Raw genomic sequence first — 16,746 nt, 5'->3', positions numbered from 1 at the left:
TGTGGGGGGCCAATCCATCGATTTCCTTTTAGATACTGGGGCAACTTACTCCGTGCTTACTGAAGCCCCTGGACCACTTTCTTACCAATCTGCTTCTGTAATGGGTCTGTCTGGACGAGCCAAAACATATTACTTCAGTGTATCTGTCAGTTGTAACTGGGATTCGGTGCTATTTTCACACGAGTTTCTGATTGTGCCCGAGTCGCCCTCATGCCTTTTGGGGAGGGATATACCGGGCAAGGTCCATGCCTCTGTTTTCATGAATATGGAGCCTTCCATTTCTCTCCTTTTAATTGAACAAAATGTAAATCTTAGAGTATGGGCTGATGGAAAATCTGTGGGTTGAGCACAAAATGCTCTTCCTATAGTTCTAAAGCTCAAAGACCCACACTTATTTCCACATAAGAAGCAGCATCCACTGAAACCTGAGGTTAAGGAAGGGTAAAAACCCATCATCAATAATTTAAAGGAGCAGGGACTATTAATTCCCTGTAACAGTCATGCAATACTCCTATTTTGTGTATAAGGAAATCAAATGGTAAATGGAGACTAGTTCAAGATTTACAAATAATAAATGAGGCTGTAGTTCCTTTACACCTGTGGTGCCTTATCCTTATAGTCTATTGTCTGAAATTCCTGAACGAGACAAATATTTCTCAGTAATTGATTTGAAAGATGCCTTCTATTCAGTGCCTTTGGTGGAGGAAAGTCAATTTCTATTTGCCTTTGAAGACCCTGTGCAGCTAGCTTCTCAGTTAACCTGGACAGTTTTGCCTCAGGGATTTCGTGAAAGTCCTCACTCACTTGGACAAAGTTTGTCACAGGATCTACAAAACTTTAATAGCTCCAAAGCAGTGGTATTACAATATGTAGATGATATTTTGCTCTGTGCTGAGACAGAGGAAGCTTGTTCATGAGCCTCAGAAGACTTCTTAAACTTTTTGGCAGGTTGCGGTTACAAGGCATCAAGAGAAAAGGCTCAACTTTGTCAACGATCTGTTATATATCTGGGCCTAATCATATCAGAAGGGACTAGGGCCATAGGCCTGGAGAGAATTAAACCCATACTAAACCATCCCCTACCTATGACTTTAAGACAATTGAGAGGATTTTGGGGAATCACAGACTACTCTCGCATTTGGATTCCAGGTTATGGGGAACTTGCCCGGCCTTTATATAAACTTATAGCTGAAACTCAGAAGGCCCAAACCAACAAACTGATTTGGTCTCCAGATACTCAAAAGGCTTTTAAGGTTCTTCAGACTGCTCTCCTGCAAGCTCCTGCTCTGAGCTTGCCCACAGGGTCAGAATTTAATTTGTTTGTCACTGAAAGAAAAGGTGTGGCCTTGGGAGTTTTGACACAACCCCAAGGGCCTTACCAGCAACCTATTGCTTATCTAAACAGAGAATTGGATATAGTTTCACGTGGGTGGCCCCACCGCCTAAGAGTAATTGGGGCAGTGGCTTTATTAGCACCTGAAGCTTTAAAAATAATTAATGGACGAAACATTACTGTACTGACTTCTCATGATGTGAGTGGAATCTTAAATTCTAAGGTTAATATTTGGGTGACAGACAGTAGGCTTCTTAAATATCAGTCATTGTTGTTAGAAGGACCAGTAACTAAGCTCAAAATTTGTGGAAATTTAAATCCTGTCACTTTCCTTCCCGAGAAGGAAAATGAAACACCTGATCATGATTGTTCCCAATTCCTAACTTTAAACTATGCATCTCTGGAAGATCTAATGGATTCCCCATTAGACAATCCTGACATGGAAATATTAACAGATGGCAGTTTTTTGGTTTGGGATGGAAAGCGTAAAGCAGGTTATGCAGTGGTGACTGTTGAACAGGTTTTAGAAGCAAAATCTCTCCCCCAGGGAACCAGTGCCCAGTTAACGGAGCTTGTGGCTCTGACCCGAGCTCTAGAGTTAAGCAAAGGGCAGCGAGTAAATATCTACAGTGATTCTAAGTATGCTTATTTGACTTTACATGCTCATGCTGAAATATGGAAAGAAAGACAGTCTAAAACAGCAACAGGAGAACCTACTAAACGTTTCAGAGAGATTGAGAGGCTTTTAACTGCTATATATTATCCTAAAGAAGTAGCTGTTATGCATTGCAAAGGACACAACAGGGATGGGAGTAAAATAGCTGAAGGTAATCAACTGGCTGACTGTCAAGTCAGAAAAGTGACACTTTACGAAACCCCCTCACTACAGACGCCTCTGATCTGGACAGGTCCTGTGGAACAGGAAAAACCACAATATACTGAGGAAGAATTAGAAATATATGAGAAAAGAGGAGCAAAGATTACTGATAAAGAATGGTTACAGTCTGAGGATGGACGATTAATAATTCCTGATGTGGGAGAAGGGGAGGGTGGGAAGTTTCGAAAGAACAGCATGTATCAAGTGCTCGGGCCTGTTGGGCTGGGAAGATCCAGAGGAATCGGGTGGAGAGGGGGGTGGGATGGGAGACCGGGATGGGGAATTCGTGTAACTCTATGGCTGATTCACATCAATGTATAACAAAACCCACTGAAAAATAAAAAAATTAAAAAAAAAAAAAAAAAAAAATAATTCCTGAAAGTTCTCAATGGAAAATTCTTAAGGGTTTGCAGCAGAGTTTTCATTTGGGTGCAGAGAGTACTTACCAGATGGCTTCTCGTTTGTTTGAAGGTAAAAATGTATTGAAAACTTTAAAGAACATTATCAAAAGGTGTGAGGTTTGTCAGAAAAATAACCCAAAGACTGAAAAGCTAGCAAAACCTGGATTACAACGAAGTGGAAAGTATCCTGGAGAGAACTGGGGAATTGATTTTACTCATACGCCAAAAACTAATGGGTATTCCTGCTTACAAGTTTGGGTGGATACTTTTATTGGATGAATTGAAGCTTTTCCCTGTCACAGTGAGCAGGCTAAGGAGGTTATAAAGATTTTAATCCATGAATTTATCCCCAGGTTTGGGCTTCCACGGAGCTTTCAGAGTGACAATGGCTCTGCCTTTAAAGCTGCTGTAATTCAGGGGGTATCTAAAGCTCTAGGAATGGAGTATCACTTACACTGTTCTTTGAGACCCCAATCCTCAGGAAAGGTTGAAAAAGTTAATGACATTATCAAAAGACATCTGCGCAAATTAACTCAAGAGACACAGGACAATTGGATTAAAGTCCTACCCATAGCTTTAATGAGGGCTCGAACTGCCCCCCAAAAGGAGGGACTGTCCTCCTTTGAATGTATTTATGGAAGGCCTTTCTTACGCACAGACATCGTTATAGACCCCGAAGCCTTGGAATTAGCTAATTATGTAACTCAGCTCTCAGCTTTTCAACAGGCATTAACAGAACTCTGGGAGACAACTCCTGACCCAGCCTCTGAGTCAAGCAAGCCTCTATTTGAGTCAGGAACCAAGGTCCTCATAAAAACACTGGGATCTTGGGGCTCATCCCTTGAGTCCCTCTGGGAAGGCCCTTACCAGGTTATTCTTTCTTCTCCCACAGCTGTCAAAGTGCCAGGAATTGATTCGTGGGTACCTCACACTTGAGTTAAGAGGTGGCACCCTGACCAGAACTAATTGATTTCATTTTATGTCTTTACTTTCTATGCTCTGAATTGTACTTTTCAGATGGGCTTGATAATCTATGTGAGCCTACTTCTGCTGACTCCAAAAACCCTGAGTCTTCCATTTGATCCTCAAGACAATGCCTTCCTGTCCTGGGCTCATTCCTACACAGCATTTCACAATCAGTCTAACTGCTGGGTCTGTGGTGCACTCCCCTCTTCATCAGCGGAAGGCTTCCCGTGGTGGACATCTCCACTTCAAGGAAAAGACTTACTCCTCCAAGTCTGTGAATATCTTCGACAACAATCATATGTGATGCCTCTTCTTAAACTGATGACATCTAACAACCCTAAAATGGACTGGTGCAACACGTTGTACTTTAACTATGGACATAACGTGACTTTTAATTTTGATTATACATTGTCTCGGCTCAATGACTATTTTGCTACACATAAGGCAAATAGGTCTAGATCTAATGGGTTTTTATCTGATGTTTATCAAATATGGGATGAGGTTATATGGTTAACTCCTGAAAAAGGACATCTAATATCTACTGCCCCTGTATGCTGGGAACAAATAAAACCATCCCCAGAAGTTAGACAACAACATAATTATAGTGGTTGGAAACACTTGGGATTTTTGCCTCAGGAAATATGCAATGTAATCATTCCCGTGTTTTCCAACCCCAATTCAGGTCTTCCCTTTGTCTGGCCAGGCACTGATTGGGACTCAATATCTCAGTCACCCTGGCTTGCTCCAAATGGGACTTACTGTATATGTGACTCTTACCTACAGGCATGGCTTCCCCCTGGTTGGATAGGGAGATGTACCCTAGGTCTAGCCTTGACTCACAGCTTTATATTTTTAGAGTTTCCAGAGAAACCTGCTAATTTGCCCCACCTTAAAACTCGGTGGGCAAGGTCTGTATTTCACTGGTATGATTATTTGGCTGCAGTGTTTGTTCCCTCTTTGGGAACTACAGATGTTATGCTACAAGTGGATGCTTTGACTAATTTTACTCAACAGGCATTACAGGATTCTCAAAAAGCTATTTCAGCTCTTCATGCTGAACAAGCACAGATTAGAAAGGTGGTTTTACAAAACAGATTAGCTTTAGATATTCTGACAGCTGTGCAAGGAGGAACTTGTGCCATTAATCATACCCAATGCTGTACCTACGTATCTGATATGAGCACTAATGTTACTCATTTTACTAAGCACATGACCAAGATGATTGGGGCTATGGATACTCCTGAAGTCTCAATTGCCTCACTTTGGGAGATGTTAACTAGTTCCCCATGGTGGAAAGTTATCTTAATTACAATAATTCTGAGATTGTCCGAGCTCCTATGAGTGTCACAGCCTCCTCCAACTATTACTTGGGGCTCCTGGATCAGAGACCATCAATATGAGGGTTAGGAGAATATGTTGCCTTAACAGTTTAGGGACCATGCCCCTAAACAGCAGGAAGTAGTTATGGAACGAAAATGATGCCCCTTTCCCTTGGCAACATAATTCTCCTAAAAGTAAAGGGGGGAATGAGAGAGTCAATTCCTAGTCAGGTTGATAAGAAGTCTAGGGGTCCCCATGCAGAGAAGGGTCTGGAATTCTCAAGGAGGAAGAAAGGACAAACTTTTCTTCCCCCTCTACATTCCTTAGGATTATATAATAATAATGTATCCTGCTTGAGGACAGTATCTGGAAAAAACCTTCTGGCTAATTCTGTTATCTCAAAATGTAAATTATGGGAATAGATCTGGTGAGGTCTTTACAACCTCCAGACATTCTTTTGATTCACTGTAATAACTAATTTGAGAGTATATAATTCCAGTGCTAAGACTAGCAAAGGGGATACTCTTTCTACCCCCTTCTGATGTCTATGTCAGAAGCTTTATCTATCTCCTTTATACTTTAATATAACTTTATTACACAAAATCTCTGAGTGATCCAGCCTCGTCCAGCTTTCAAACGGCGGTGCTGGAGAAGACTCTTCAGAGTCTCCCAGACAGCAAGGAGATCAAACCAGTCAATCCTAAAAGATGTCAACTCTGAGTATTCATTGGAAGAACTGATTCTGAAGCTGAAGCCTCAAAACTTTAGCCACCAGATGGAAAGAGCCAACTCATTGGAAAAGACCCTGATGCTGAGAAAGATTGGAGGCAAGAGGAGAAGGGGACGGATGACAGAGGATGAGATGGTTGGATGGCATCACTGACTCAATGGACATGCGTTTAAGCAAACTCTGGGAAACGGTGAAGGCCAGGGAAGCCTGGTGTGCTGCAGTTCATGCAGCTGCAGAGAGTCAGACATGACTTGGTGACTGAACAACAAAAGCAAGTAACTAGACAACTAGAAAAAAACATTCTTTAAAGGAAGACAACCAAATCCAGACATTCAAAAGCATAAATTTGTAAGTGTCCAGCATCCGATTAAAATTTGTTACACAAGCTCAGAGGCATGAAAATGCAACTGACAACCAGATGAAAAATCAGTCAATTGAAGCAAACTCAGAATGAGAAAAATAATGAATCTAGCAGATGATACTAATTTACAAAGTTCAAGTAATTAAAAGAAATTATAAACATAATGATGAGAAAAATGAAAGATAAAAAAATAACCAAATGGGACTTCTTAGTAATAAAAAGTACAATATATGAAAGCAGCAATATACTTGATTGGATTAAGAGCATTAAGATACTCCAGTGAATTCAAAGAAATGACAATATAAATTAGCCAAAATGAAACACAGAGAAAAAAGAATGAGGTAAATAAATAGTACTGTCCCTGACAAAAATGGTATAAGATAAAATATAGTTGGCCTTTCCAAACTTGTTGAAATTTATGACCCTAGAGTCTCAAGATGCTCCATAAATCCCAAGCAGTATAAACAGAAAGAAATCCACACCAAGGTACTTCATAATAAAATTCCTGAAAATCAGAAATAAAGAAAAACATTCAAAGAAGCCAGAGGGAAAAAAAAGACTCATTTTGTACAGAGGAACAAAGATAAATATAATTCCTATCAGAAACTATGCATACCATAAAACAATAAAATAACTTTACAGCTTTCAGAACTGTAAACTAACAGTCAACCTGGAATTCTATTACAAGGAAAAATATCTTTCATGATGGAGAAAATTTTTTCTAAAAGAAAGAGAAAGAATTTATCACCAGCAGACCTGCACTACATGAAATGTTAAAGAAAGTTTTGGGAAGTGTCAGCTAAAAGTTGGCACTTGCTGTTGACTTTTGCCATCTACCTCTACAAGGACTATACCATGTGCTGCTGCAACAGATTATTTTCAATATCCTCTGAAAGGATTTCAGGGTGGAGAACATAAATGAGGCATTCTGTGCTCTGGGAAAAATTGGCAGGACAGGTCTTCAGTTAGATATTCTCAGGAGTCAATTTTATGAGCCCAATTCTTGTATCTACTCATATCTTAAAAAAACACTAAAATAATTCATGATGATGACTGCTCCTTTTGACTAGCCTAATTATTCTGCAAAAAAAAAAAAAAAAAAAAGGATTGATTGCATGTCTTCCCATATCATAAAAATCACATAAATACTGACCTTGCTGCCTGCCATATAAAATGCTGTTTCTCCAGTTACAGTCTTCATGTTGCCCCAAATAAAACCTAACTCAAAATTAAATAAAATTGTCAACTTTAAAAATGTATACAATATTAGAGCTGCAAGTTAAGTTATATTTGGGGCAAAATGAGGACTATAGTCTGGAAGCAGTTTCTCAGAGGTCTGAAATGCCGTTTCTTAAGCTATAGTGCACATTTTGCCCTAAATAAAGCTTAACTCACAACTCTCACAATTTTTATAAGTTTACAGAAGGAACTAGGAAAATAGCACCAAACAGAAACTTTGATCTATTAACACATTGAGGTTTCTAAATTATGGCGCTATTGACATTTTGGTTCAGATAATTCTCTGTTATGATACAATGTCTAGTCTGGTTCAAAATTGGGAAAGGAATATTACAGACTGGATATTGTCATTCCGCTTACTTAACTTACATGCAGAGTACATCATGTGAAATGCCAGGTTGGATGAATCACAAGCTTCCAGGAAAAATATCAATAACCTCAGATGTGCAGGTGATACCACCCTAAAGGAAGGAAGTGAAGAGGAACTAAACAGCTTTTATAGGGTGAAAGAGGAAAGGAAAAAAGCTGGCTTAAAATGCAACATTAAAAACAACAACAACAACAACAAAAAACTAAGATCATGGCATCTGGTCCCATCACCTCATGGCAAATAGAAGGGGGAAAAATGGAAAAAGTGACAAAGTTTATTTTCTTGGTCTCCAAAATCAATGCAGATGGTGACTACAGTGATGAAATTAAAAGACTCATGTTCCTTGGAAGGAAAGCTGTAAAAAACCTAGAGAGCATATTAAAAAAACAAAGACATTACTTTGTGAACAAAGGTCCAAATAGTCAAAGCTATGATTTTCCCAGTAGTCATTTACAGATGTAAGAGTTGGACCATAAAGAAGGCTGAGCACTAAAGAATTGAAGCTTTCGAATTGTGGTGCTGGGGAAGACTCTTGAGAATCCCTTGGACTGCAAGGAGATCAAACCAATCAATCCTAAAGGAAATTAACCTTGAATATTCATTGGAAGGACTGTTGCTGAAGCTGAAGCTCTAATACTTTGGCCACCCGATGCAAACAGTCAATGAATTGGAAAAGATCCAATGATTTGGAAAAGACCCTGATGCTGTGAAAGATTGAAGGTAAGAAGAGAAGAGGGTGGCAGAGGATGAGATGGTTGGATAGCATCACCAACTCAATGGACATGAGTTTGAGCAAACTCCTGGAGATAGTGGAGGGCAGGGAAGCCTGGTATGCTGCTGTGCATGGGGTTACACACTAAGACACAACTTAGTGACTGAACAACAACAACAAAGCCTGTCTAGTAGGATACTTAGCAATATCCCTGGCCTGTATCCACTAAATACCACTGTGCTTTGCTTAGTCACTCAGTTGTGTCTGACTCTTTGCAACCCCATGGACTGTAGCCCACCAGGCTCCTCTGTCCATGGGAATTATCCAGGCAACAAAACCGGAGTGGGTTGTCATGCCCTCCTCAGGGGAGCTTCCCAACCCAGGGATTGAACCCAGGTCTCCACATTTCAAGCAAATTCTTTATCATCTGAGCCACCAGGGAAGCCCAAGAAGACTGGAATGTGTGGCCTATCTCTTCTCCAGGAAATCTTTCCAACCCAGGGATCAACCCAAGGTCTCCTGCATTGCAGGTGGATTATTTACCAGCTGAGTTACCAGGGAAGGTACCACTACCTCCCACTTCTCCAAATATCACCAAGTATCTGCAGGTGGGTGTGTGAGATCACCACCTGTTGCAGCTGCTGCTGCTTCTAAGTTGCTTCAGCCATATTCGACTCTGTGCGAGCCCATAGATGGCAGCCCACCAGGCTCCGCCGTCCCTGGGATTCTCCAGGCAAGAACACTGGAGTAGGTTGCCATTTCCTTCTCCAATGAAATCACCATCTAGGAACTATTAATTTAAACAAATGAATGTAAAGGACAGGAAATGGCAACTATATGAGTAAATACAAAATAAACTTTTGTCATTTTTTTCATTCGTTTAAAAGAAAGCTAACTGTATAAAACAAAATCAACAATTAATTATGGAGCTTATATAATACATATGGCCTTCCCAGGTGTCTCAAACAGTAAAGAATTCGCTTGCAATGCAGGAGACCCAGGTTTGATCCCAAGGTTGGGAAGATCCCTTGGAGAAGAGAATGAGTGAAGAAAGAGGAGAGTGAAAAAGTTGGCTTAAAACTTAACATTCAGAAAACTGAGATCATAGCATCCAGTCCCATAACTTTATGGCAAATACATGGGGAAACAGTGGAAACAGTGGCAGACTTTATTTTTGGGGGGCTCCAAAATGTCTGCAGATGGTGATTGCAACCATGAAATTAAAAGACTCTTACTCCTTGGAAGGAAAGTTATGACCAACCTAGACAGCATATTAAAAAGCAGAGACATTACTTTGCCAAGAAAGGTCCATCTAGTCAAGGCTCTGGTTTTTCCAGTGGTCATGTATGGATGTGAGAGTTGGACTATGAAGAAAGCTGAGTGCCGAAGAATTGCTGCTTTTGAACTGTTGTGTTGGAGAAGACTCTTGAGAGTCCCTTGGTCTGCAAGGGGATCCAACCAGTCCATCCTAAAGGAGATCAGTCCTGTGTGTTCATTGGAAGGACTGATGCTGAAGCTGAAACTCCAATATTTTGGCCACCTGATGTGAAGAGCTGACTCATTTGAAAAGACCCTGATGCTGGGAAAGGTTGAGGGCAGGAGGAGAAGGGGACAACAGAGGATGAGATGGTTGGATGGCATCATTGACTCAGTGGACATGAGTTTGGGTATACTCCAGGAGTTGGTGATGGACAGGGAGGCCTGGCGTGCTGCAGTCCATGGGGTTGCAAGAAGTCAGAGACGACTGAGCAACTGAACTGAACAGAGTTTAATTAAACCCAAAAGCCTTTCCAAAACAAAGAAAACAATAAGCAAGGTGAAAAGACAGCCTTCAGAATGGAGGAAATAATAGCAAATGAAGCTACTGAGAAAGAATTAACCTCCATAATATATAAGCAGCTCATTCAGTTCAATACCAGAAAAATTAACAACCCAGTCTAAAAGTGGGCCAAAGATGTAAACAGACATTTCTCGAAAGACACATACAGATAACTGATAAACACATGAAATAATGCACAACATCATTCATTATCAGAGAATTGCAAACCAAAACTACAATAAAGTACCATCTCAAGTTGGTCAGATGGCTGCCATCAAAAATTAGACAAACAATTAATGCTGGAGAGGGTGTGGAGAAAAGGGAACTCTCTTACCCTCTTGGTGGGAATGCAAGTTGGTACAGCCACTATGGAGAACAGTGCAGAGATTCCTTAAAAAGACTGGAAATAGAACTGCCTTATGACCCAGCAATCCCACTGCTGGGCATACACACAGAGGAAACCAGAATTGAAACAGACACATGTACCCCCAGTGTTCATTGCAGCACAGTTTACAATAGCTAGGACAAGGAAGCAACCTAGGTGCTCATCACCAGATGAATGGATAAGGAAGTTGTGGTTCATATACACAATGGAATATTACTCAGCTTTAAAGAAGCATTTGAGTCAGTTCTAATGAGGTGGATGAAATTGGAGTCTATTATACAAAATGAAGTAAGTCAGAAAGAGAAACACCAATACAGTATATTAGCATATATATATGGAATTTGTGATGACAGTAACAACAACCCTATATGCAAGGCAGCAAAGGGACACAGATGTAAAGAACAGACTTTTGGACTCTGTGGGACAAGTCGAGGGTGGGATGATTTGAGAGACTAGAATTGACACATGTATATTACCATGTGTAAAATAGATGACCAGTGCAAGTTTGATGCATTAAACAAGGGGCTCAAAGCTGGTGCTCTGGGAAAACCAAGAGGAATGGGATGGGGAGGCAGATGTGAGGGGGATTCAGGATGGGGAGTCATGTGTGCACATGTGGCTGATCCATGTCAGTGTGTGGCAGGGGCCACCACAGTGTTGTGAAGTGATTGTCCTCCAAAGAAGAAAAGTTTGGAAGGAGTTGTCTTTTATGTGTTCATTCCAGATAACCAAACAATTAATTACAGTAAGTACTGCTCCCAGTTAGACCAACTGAAAGGAGCACTCGATAAAAGCATCCAGAATTAGTCAACAGAAAATATATAATCTTCCATCAGGGTAACACAGGGCCTCATGTCCATTTGATGACAAGGCAAAAGCTGTTACAGCTTGGCTGCAAAGTTCTGATTCATTCACTGCATTCATCAGATATTGCACCTTCCACTTTTCATTTATTCTGGTATTTACAAGATTCTCTTAATGGAAAAAATTCAAATCCCTGGAAGAGTGTAAAATACACCTGGACCAACTCTTAGCTCAAAACATAAAAATTTGTGGGAAGATGAAATTGTGAAGTTTCCTGGAAAATGGCAGAAGGTAGTGAAACAAAATGGTGAATACATTGTTAAATAAAGTCATTGGTGAAAATTAAAAATGTGGCTTTTTTATTTCTACTTTTAAAAAAAATAAAAGAAGAACATGCTTTGACATAAATTACAACAAATTCCTCTATGACCCATCTCCTAGACTAATGGAAATATTTTTTTAAAAAGCGAATGGGAACTAATAAAACTTAAAAGCTTCTACACAGTGAAGGAAGCTATAAACAAGGTGAAAAGACAATTCTCAAAGTGGAAGAAAATAATAGCAAATGAAACAACTGACAAAAATTAATCTCCTAAATATACAAGCGGCTCATTCACCTCAATATCAGAAAAGCAAACAACCCAATAAAAAAGTGGGCAAAAGATCTAGACATTTCTCCAAAAAAGGCATACAGATGGATAATAAACACGAGAAAAGATGCTCAACATCACTTATTAATAGAGAAATGCAAATCAAAACTATAATAAGGTATCACCTTAAACCAGTCAGAATGACCATCATGAAAAAGATCTACAAACAATAAATCCTGGAGAAGGTGTGAATAAAAAGGAACCCTCTTGCAATGTTGGTAGGAATATAAATTGATGCAGCCACTTGCAGAATAGTATGGGCATTCTATAAAACTAGGATTAAAGCAACCACATCACCCAACAATCCCACTACTGGACATATACCCTGAGGAAACCGTTACTGAAAAAGATACATATACCCTTATGTTCATTGCAGCACTATTTACAATAGCTAGAACATGGAAGCAATCTAGATGTCTATTGACAGATATATGGATAAAGAAGCAGTGGTACATATATACAATGGAATATTAGTTAGCCATAAAAAGGAACACATTTGAGTCTGTTCTAATGAGGTGGATGAACCTACAGCCTATTATACAGGGTTAAGTAAGTCAGAAAGAGAAAGACAAATATCATATTTGAATGTATATATATGGAATCTAGAAAGATGGTAATGATGAACCTATTTGCAGGGCAGCAGTTGAGTCGCAGATATAGAGAACAGATTTTTGAACACAGTGGGGGAAGGATAGGGAGGGATGAATTGAGAGAGAAGCACTGAAACATATACATTACCAAATAACCAGTGGGAATTTGCTGTATGACACAGGAGCCTAAATCTGGTACTCTGGAACAACCTAAAGGGGTGGGATGGGGTGGGAGACAGGAGGGAAGTTCAAGAGGGTGGGCATATGTATACGTATGGCTGATTCATGCTGATGTCTGGCAGAAACCAACACAACATTGTAAAGCAATTGTCCTCCTATTACAAATATGTAAAACAGAAAAAAAAAAAAAAAAAAAAAAAAAAAAAAAAAAAAAACAACCAAAGGAACATTTTGCCCAACCCAATAGATCAGCAGCTCTCAGAGTTTGGCTTACATCTGAATCACTTGATTGTTGTTCAGTCACTAAGTTGTATCCAAATCTTTGCGACCCCCATGAACTGTAGCATACCAGGCTTCCCTGTCCTTCACTATCTCCCAGAGTTTGTTCAAATTCATGTCCATTGAAACAGTGATGCTATCCAACCATCTCATCCTCTTCTGCCCCTTTCTCCTCCTACCTTCAATCTTTCCCAGCAGCAGAGACTTTTCCAGTGAGTCAACTCTTTGCATCAGGCGGCCAAAATATTGGAACTTCAGCTTCACTGTCTGTCCTTCCAATGACTATTCATGGTTGATTTCTTTTAGGACTGACTGGCTTGATCTCTTGTAGTCCAAGGGACTCTCAAGAGTCTTTTCCAGCACCACAGTTTGAAAGCACAATTCCGTGCTCAGTTTTCTTTATTGTCCAACTCTCACATTCATATGTAACTACTGGAAAAACCATAGCTTTGACTATATGGACCTTTATAGGCAAAGTGATGTTTCTGCTTTTTAATACATTGTCTAGGTTTGTTATAGCTTTTCTCCAAGGAGCAAGTGTCTTTTAACTTCGTGGCTGCAGTCACCATCTGCAGTGATTTTTGAACCTAAGAAAATAATATATGCCACTGTTTCCATTTTCCCCCCATCTACTAGACATAAAGTGATGGGACCGTGTGCCATGACCTTAGTTTTCTGAATGTTGAGTTTTATGCCAGCTTTTTCACTCTTTTCTTTCACCTTCATCAAGAGGCTCTTTAGTTCCAGTTCACTTTCTTCCATTATGGTGGCATCATCTGCATATCTTAGGTTGTTGAATCACTTAAAGAGTTTGTTAAAAATTAATGTGATTGAACCTATCTCCAGAGTTTGATTCAGTAGGATGAGATGGGGTCTGAGAAATTGCTTTTCTAGCAAGTATTCAGGTATCATTATTGCTGCTAGTATGGGAACCATACTTTGACAAGAAATCCCTTAGAGAAACCAATTAAAAAAGAGGTAAAAGAAGAAACAGAATAAACTAAACCCAAAGCCTGCAAAAGGAAGGAAATGAAAGTGACTATAGCATAAATAAAATAACATATAGAAAAATAATAGAGAAAATCAACGAATCTGAAAAGTTGGCTTATTGAAAAGATCAAGAAAATTGATGAACCTTTAAATGACTAAGCAAAAAGAGTAAAGATTGAAATTACTAAAAATTAGAAATGACGGTAGAGAGATTTTTACTGATCTTAAAAGGACTGTAAGAGAATATTATGAACAACTTTATGAAAACATATATTAGATTACTTAGATAAAATGGACAAATTCCTAGAAACATACGAACTACCAAAATGAACTCAAGAAGAAGTAGATATTGAATAAAATTATAATAAGTAAGTCATCCATGGTGGCTCAGCTGGTAAAAATCCCCCTGCAATGCAGAAGACCCTGGTTCAATTCCTGGGTTCTGAAGATCCTTGGAGAAGGGATAGGCTACCCACTCCAGTATTCTTGGGCTTCCCTGGTGGTTCAGATGGTAAAGAATCCTTCTGCAATGGAGAAGACCTGGATTTGGTCCCTGTGTTAGGAAGATCCCCTGGAGGAGGGCACAGCAACCCACTCTGGTATACTTGCCTGGAGAATCACTATGGACAGAGTAGCCTGGTGAGCTACAGTCCAGGGGTCACAAAGAGTCATACATGACTCTGTGATTAAGCACAGCACATAATAAGTAAAGATATCAAATGATTAATGACTAACTCTCAACAAAGAAAATCTCAGAACATTTTGAGTTTACTTTTGTGTATGGTTTTAGAAAGTGTTCTAGTTTCATTCTTTTACAAGTGGTTGACCAGTTTTCCCAGCACCATTTGTTAAAGAGGTTGTCTTTTTGCCATTGTGCATCCTTGCCTCCTTTGTCAAAGATAAGATGTCCATAGGTTCGTGGATTTATCTCTGGGCTTTCTATTCTGTTCCATTGATCTATATTTCTGTTTTTGTGTCAGTACCATACTGTCTTGATGACTGTGGCTTTGTAGTAGAGTCTGAAGTCAGGCAGGTTGATTCCTCCAGTTCCATTCTTCTTTCTCAAGATTACTTTGGCTATTCGAAGTTTTTTGTATTTCCATACAAATTGTGAAATTATTTGTCCTAGTTCTGTGAAAAATACCGTTGGTAGCTTGATAGGGATTGCACTGAATCTATAGATTGCTTTGGGTAGAATAGCCGTTTTGACAATATTGATTCTTCCAATCCATGAACACAGTATGTCTCTCCATCTGTTTGTGTCCTCTTTGATTTCTTTCATCAGTGTTTTGTAGTTTTCTATGTATAGGTCTTTTGTTTCTTTAGGTAGATATACTCCTAAGTATTTTATTCTTTTTGTTGCATTGGTGAATAGTATTGTTTCCTTAATTTCTCTTTCTGTTCTCTCATTGTTAGTATATAGGAATGCAAGGGATTTCTGTGTGCTAATTTTATATCCTGCAACTTTACTATATTCATTGATTAGCTCTAGTAATTTTCTGGAAGAGTCTTTAGGGTTTTCTATGTAGAGGATCATGTCATCTGCAAACAGTGAACGTTTCACTTTTCCTTTTCCTATCTGGATTCCTTTTACCTCTTTTTCTGCTCTGATTGCTGTGGCCAAAACTGCAACACTAAATGTAAGACCAGAAACTATAAAACTCCTAGAGGAGAACATAGGTAAAACACTATCCGACATAAATCACAGCAAGATCCTCTATGACCCACCGCCCAGAATATTGGAAATAAAAGCAAAAATAAACAAATGGGACCTAATGAAACTTAAAAGCTTTTGCACAACAAAGCAAGCTATAAGTAAGGTGAAAAGACAGCCCTCAGATTGGGAGAAAATAATAGCAAATGAAGAAACAGACAAAGGATTAGTCTCAAAAATATATAAGCAACTCCTGAAGCTCAATTCCAGAAAAATAAATGACCCAATCAAAAAATGGGCCAAAGAACTAAACAGATATTTCTCCAAAGAAGACATACAGATGGCTAACAAACACATGAAAAGATGCTCAACATCACTCATCATCAGAGAAATGCAAGTCAAAACCACAATGAGGTACCATTACACGCCAGTCAGGATGGCTGCTATCCAAAAGTCTACAAGCAATAAATGCTGGAGAGGGTGTGGAGAAAAGGGAACCCTCTTACACTGTTGGTGGGAATGCAAACTAGTACAGCCACTATGGAAAACAGTGTGGAGATTTCTTAAAAAACTGGAAATAGAACTGCCATATGACCCAGCAATACCACTTCTAGGCATACACACTGAGGAATCCAGATCTGAAAGAGACACGTGCACCCCAATGTTCATTGCAGCACTGTTTATAATAGCCAGGACATGGAAGCAACCCAGATGCCCATCAGCAGATGAATGGATAAGGAAGCTGTGGTACATATACACCATGGAATATTACTCAGCCGTTAAAAAGAATTCATTTGAATCAGTTCTAATGAGATGGATGAAACTGGAGCCCATTATACAGAGTGAAGTAAGCCAGAAAGATAAAGAACATTACAGTATACTAACACATATATACGGAATTTAGATAGATGGTGGCGATAACCCTATATGCAAAACAGAAAAAGAGACACAGAAGTACAGAACAGACTTTTGAACTCTGGGGGAGAACGTGAGGGTGGGATGTTTTGAAAGAACAGCATGTATATTATCTATGGTGAAACGGACCACCAGCCCAGGTGGGATACATGAGTCAGGTGCTCGGGCCTG

At 39.5% G+C, this 16,746-nt stretch overlaps 1 protein-coding gene across 1 annotated transcript; it reads left to right on the top strand.

The window, feature by feature from the left end:
• Positions 1–3,628: 3,628 nt before the first annotated feature.
• Positions 3,629–4,918, top strand: LOC136154524 (endogenous retrovirus group PABLB member 1 Env polyprotein-like). The gene has a single exon (XM_065916781.1). It carries the CDS (start codon positions 3,629–3,631, stop codon positions 4,916–4,918), a length of 1,290 nt encoding a protein of 429 aa, XP_065772853.1.
• Positions 4,919–16,746: the final 11,828 nt, after the last annotated feature.

The sequence above is a fragment of the Muntiacus reevesi genome, chromosome X, assembly GCF_963930625.1.
Source record: "Muntiacus reevesi chromosome X, mMunRee1.1, whole genome shotgun sequence".
Lineage (NCBI taxonomy): Eukaryota > Metazoa > Chordata > Mammalia > Artiodactyla > Cervidae > Muntiacus > Muntiacus reevesi.
The sequence above is the reverse complement of the archived record's forward strand: the minus strand, read 5'-3'. Positions and strand labels throughout refer to the sequence as shown.

What these genes read in the sequence shown, in the direction of transcription:
- LOC136154524 (XM_065916781.1), top strand. Translation starts at nt 3,629, where the DNA reads ATGGGCTTGATAATCTATGTGAGCCTACTTCTGCTGACTCCAAAAACC.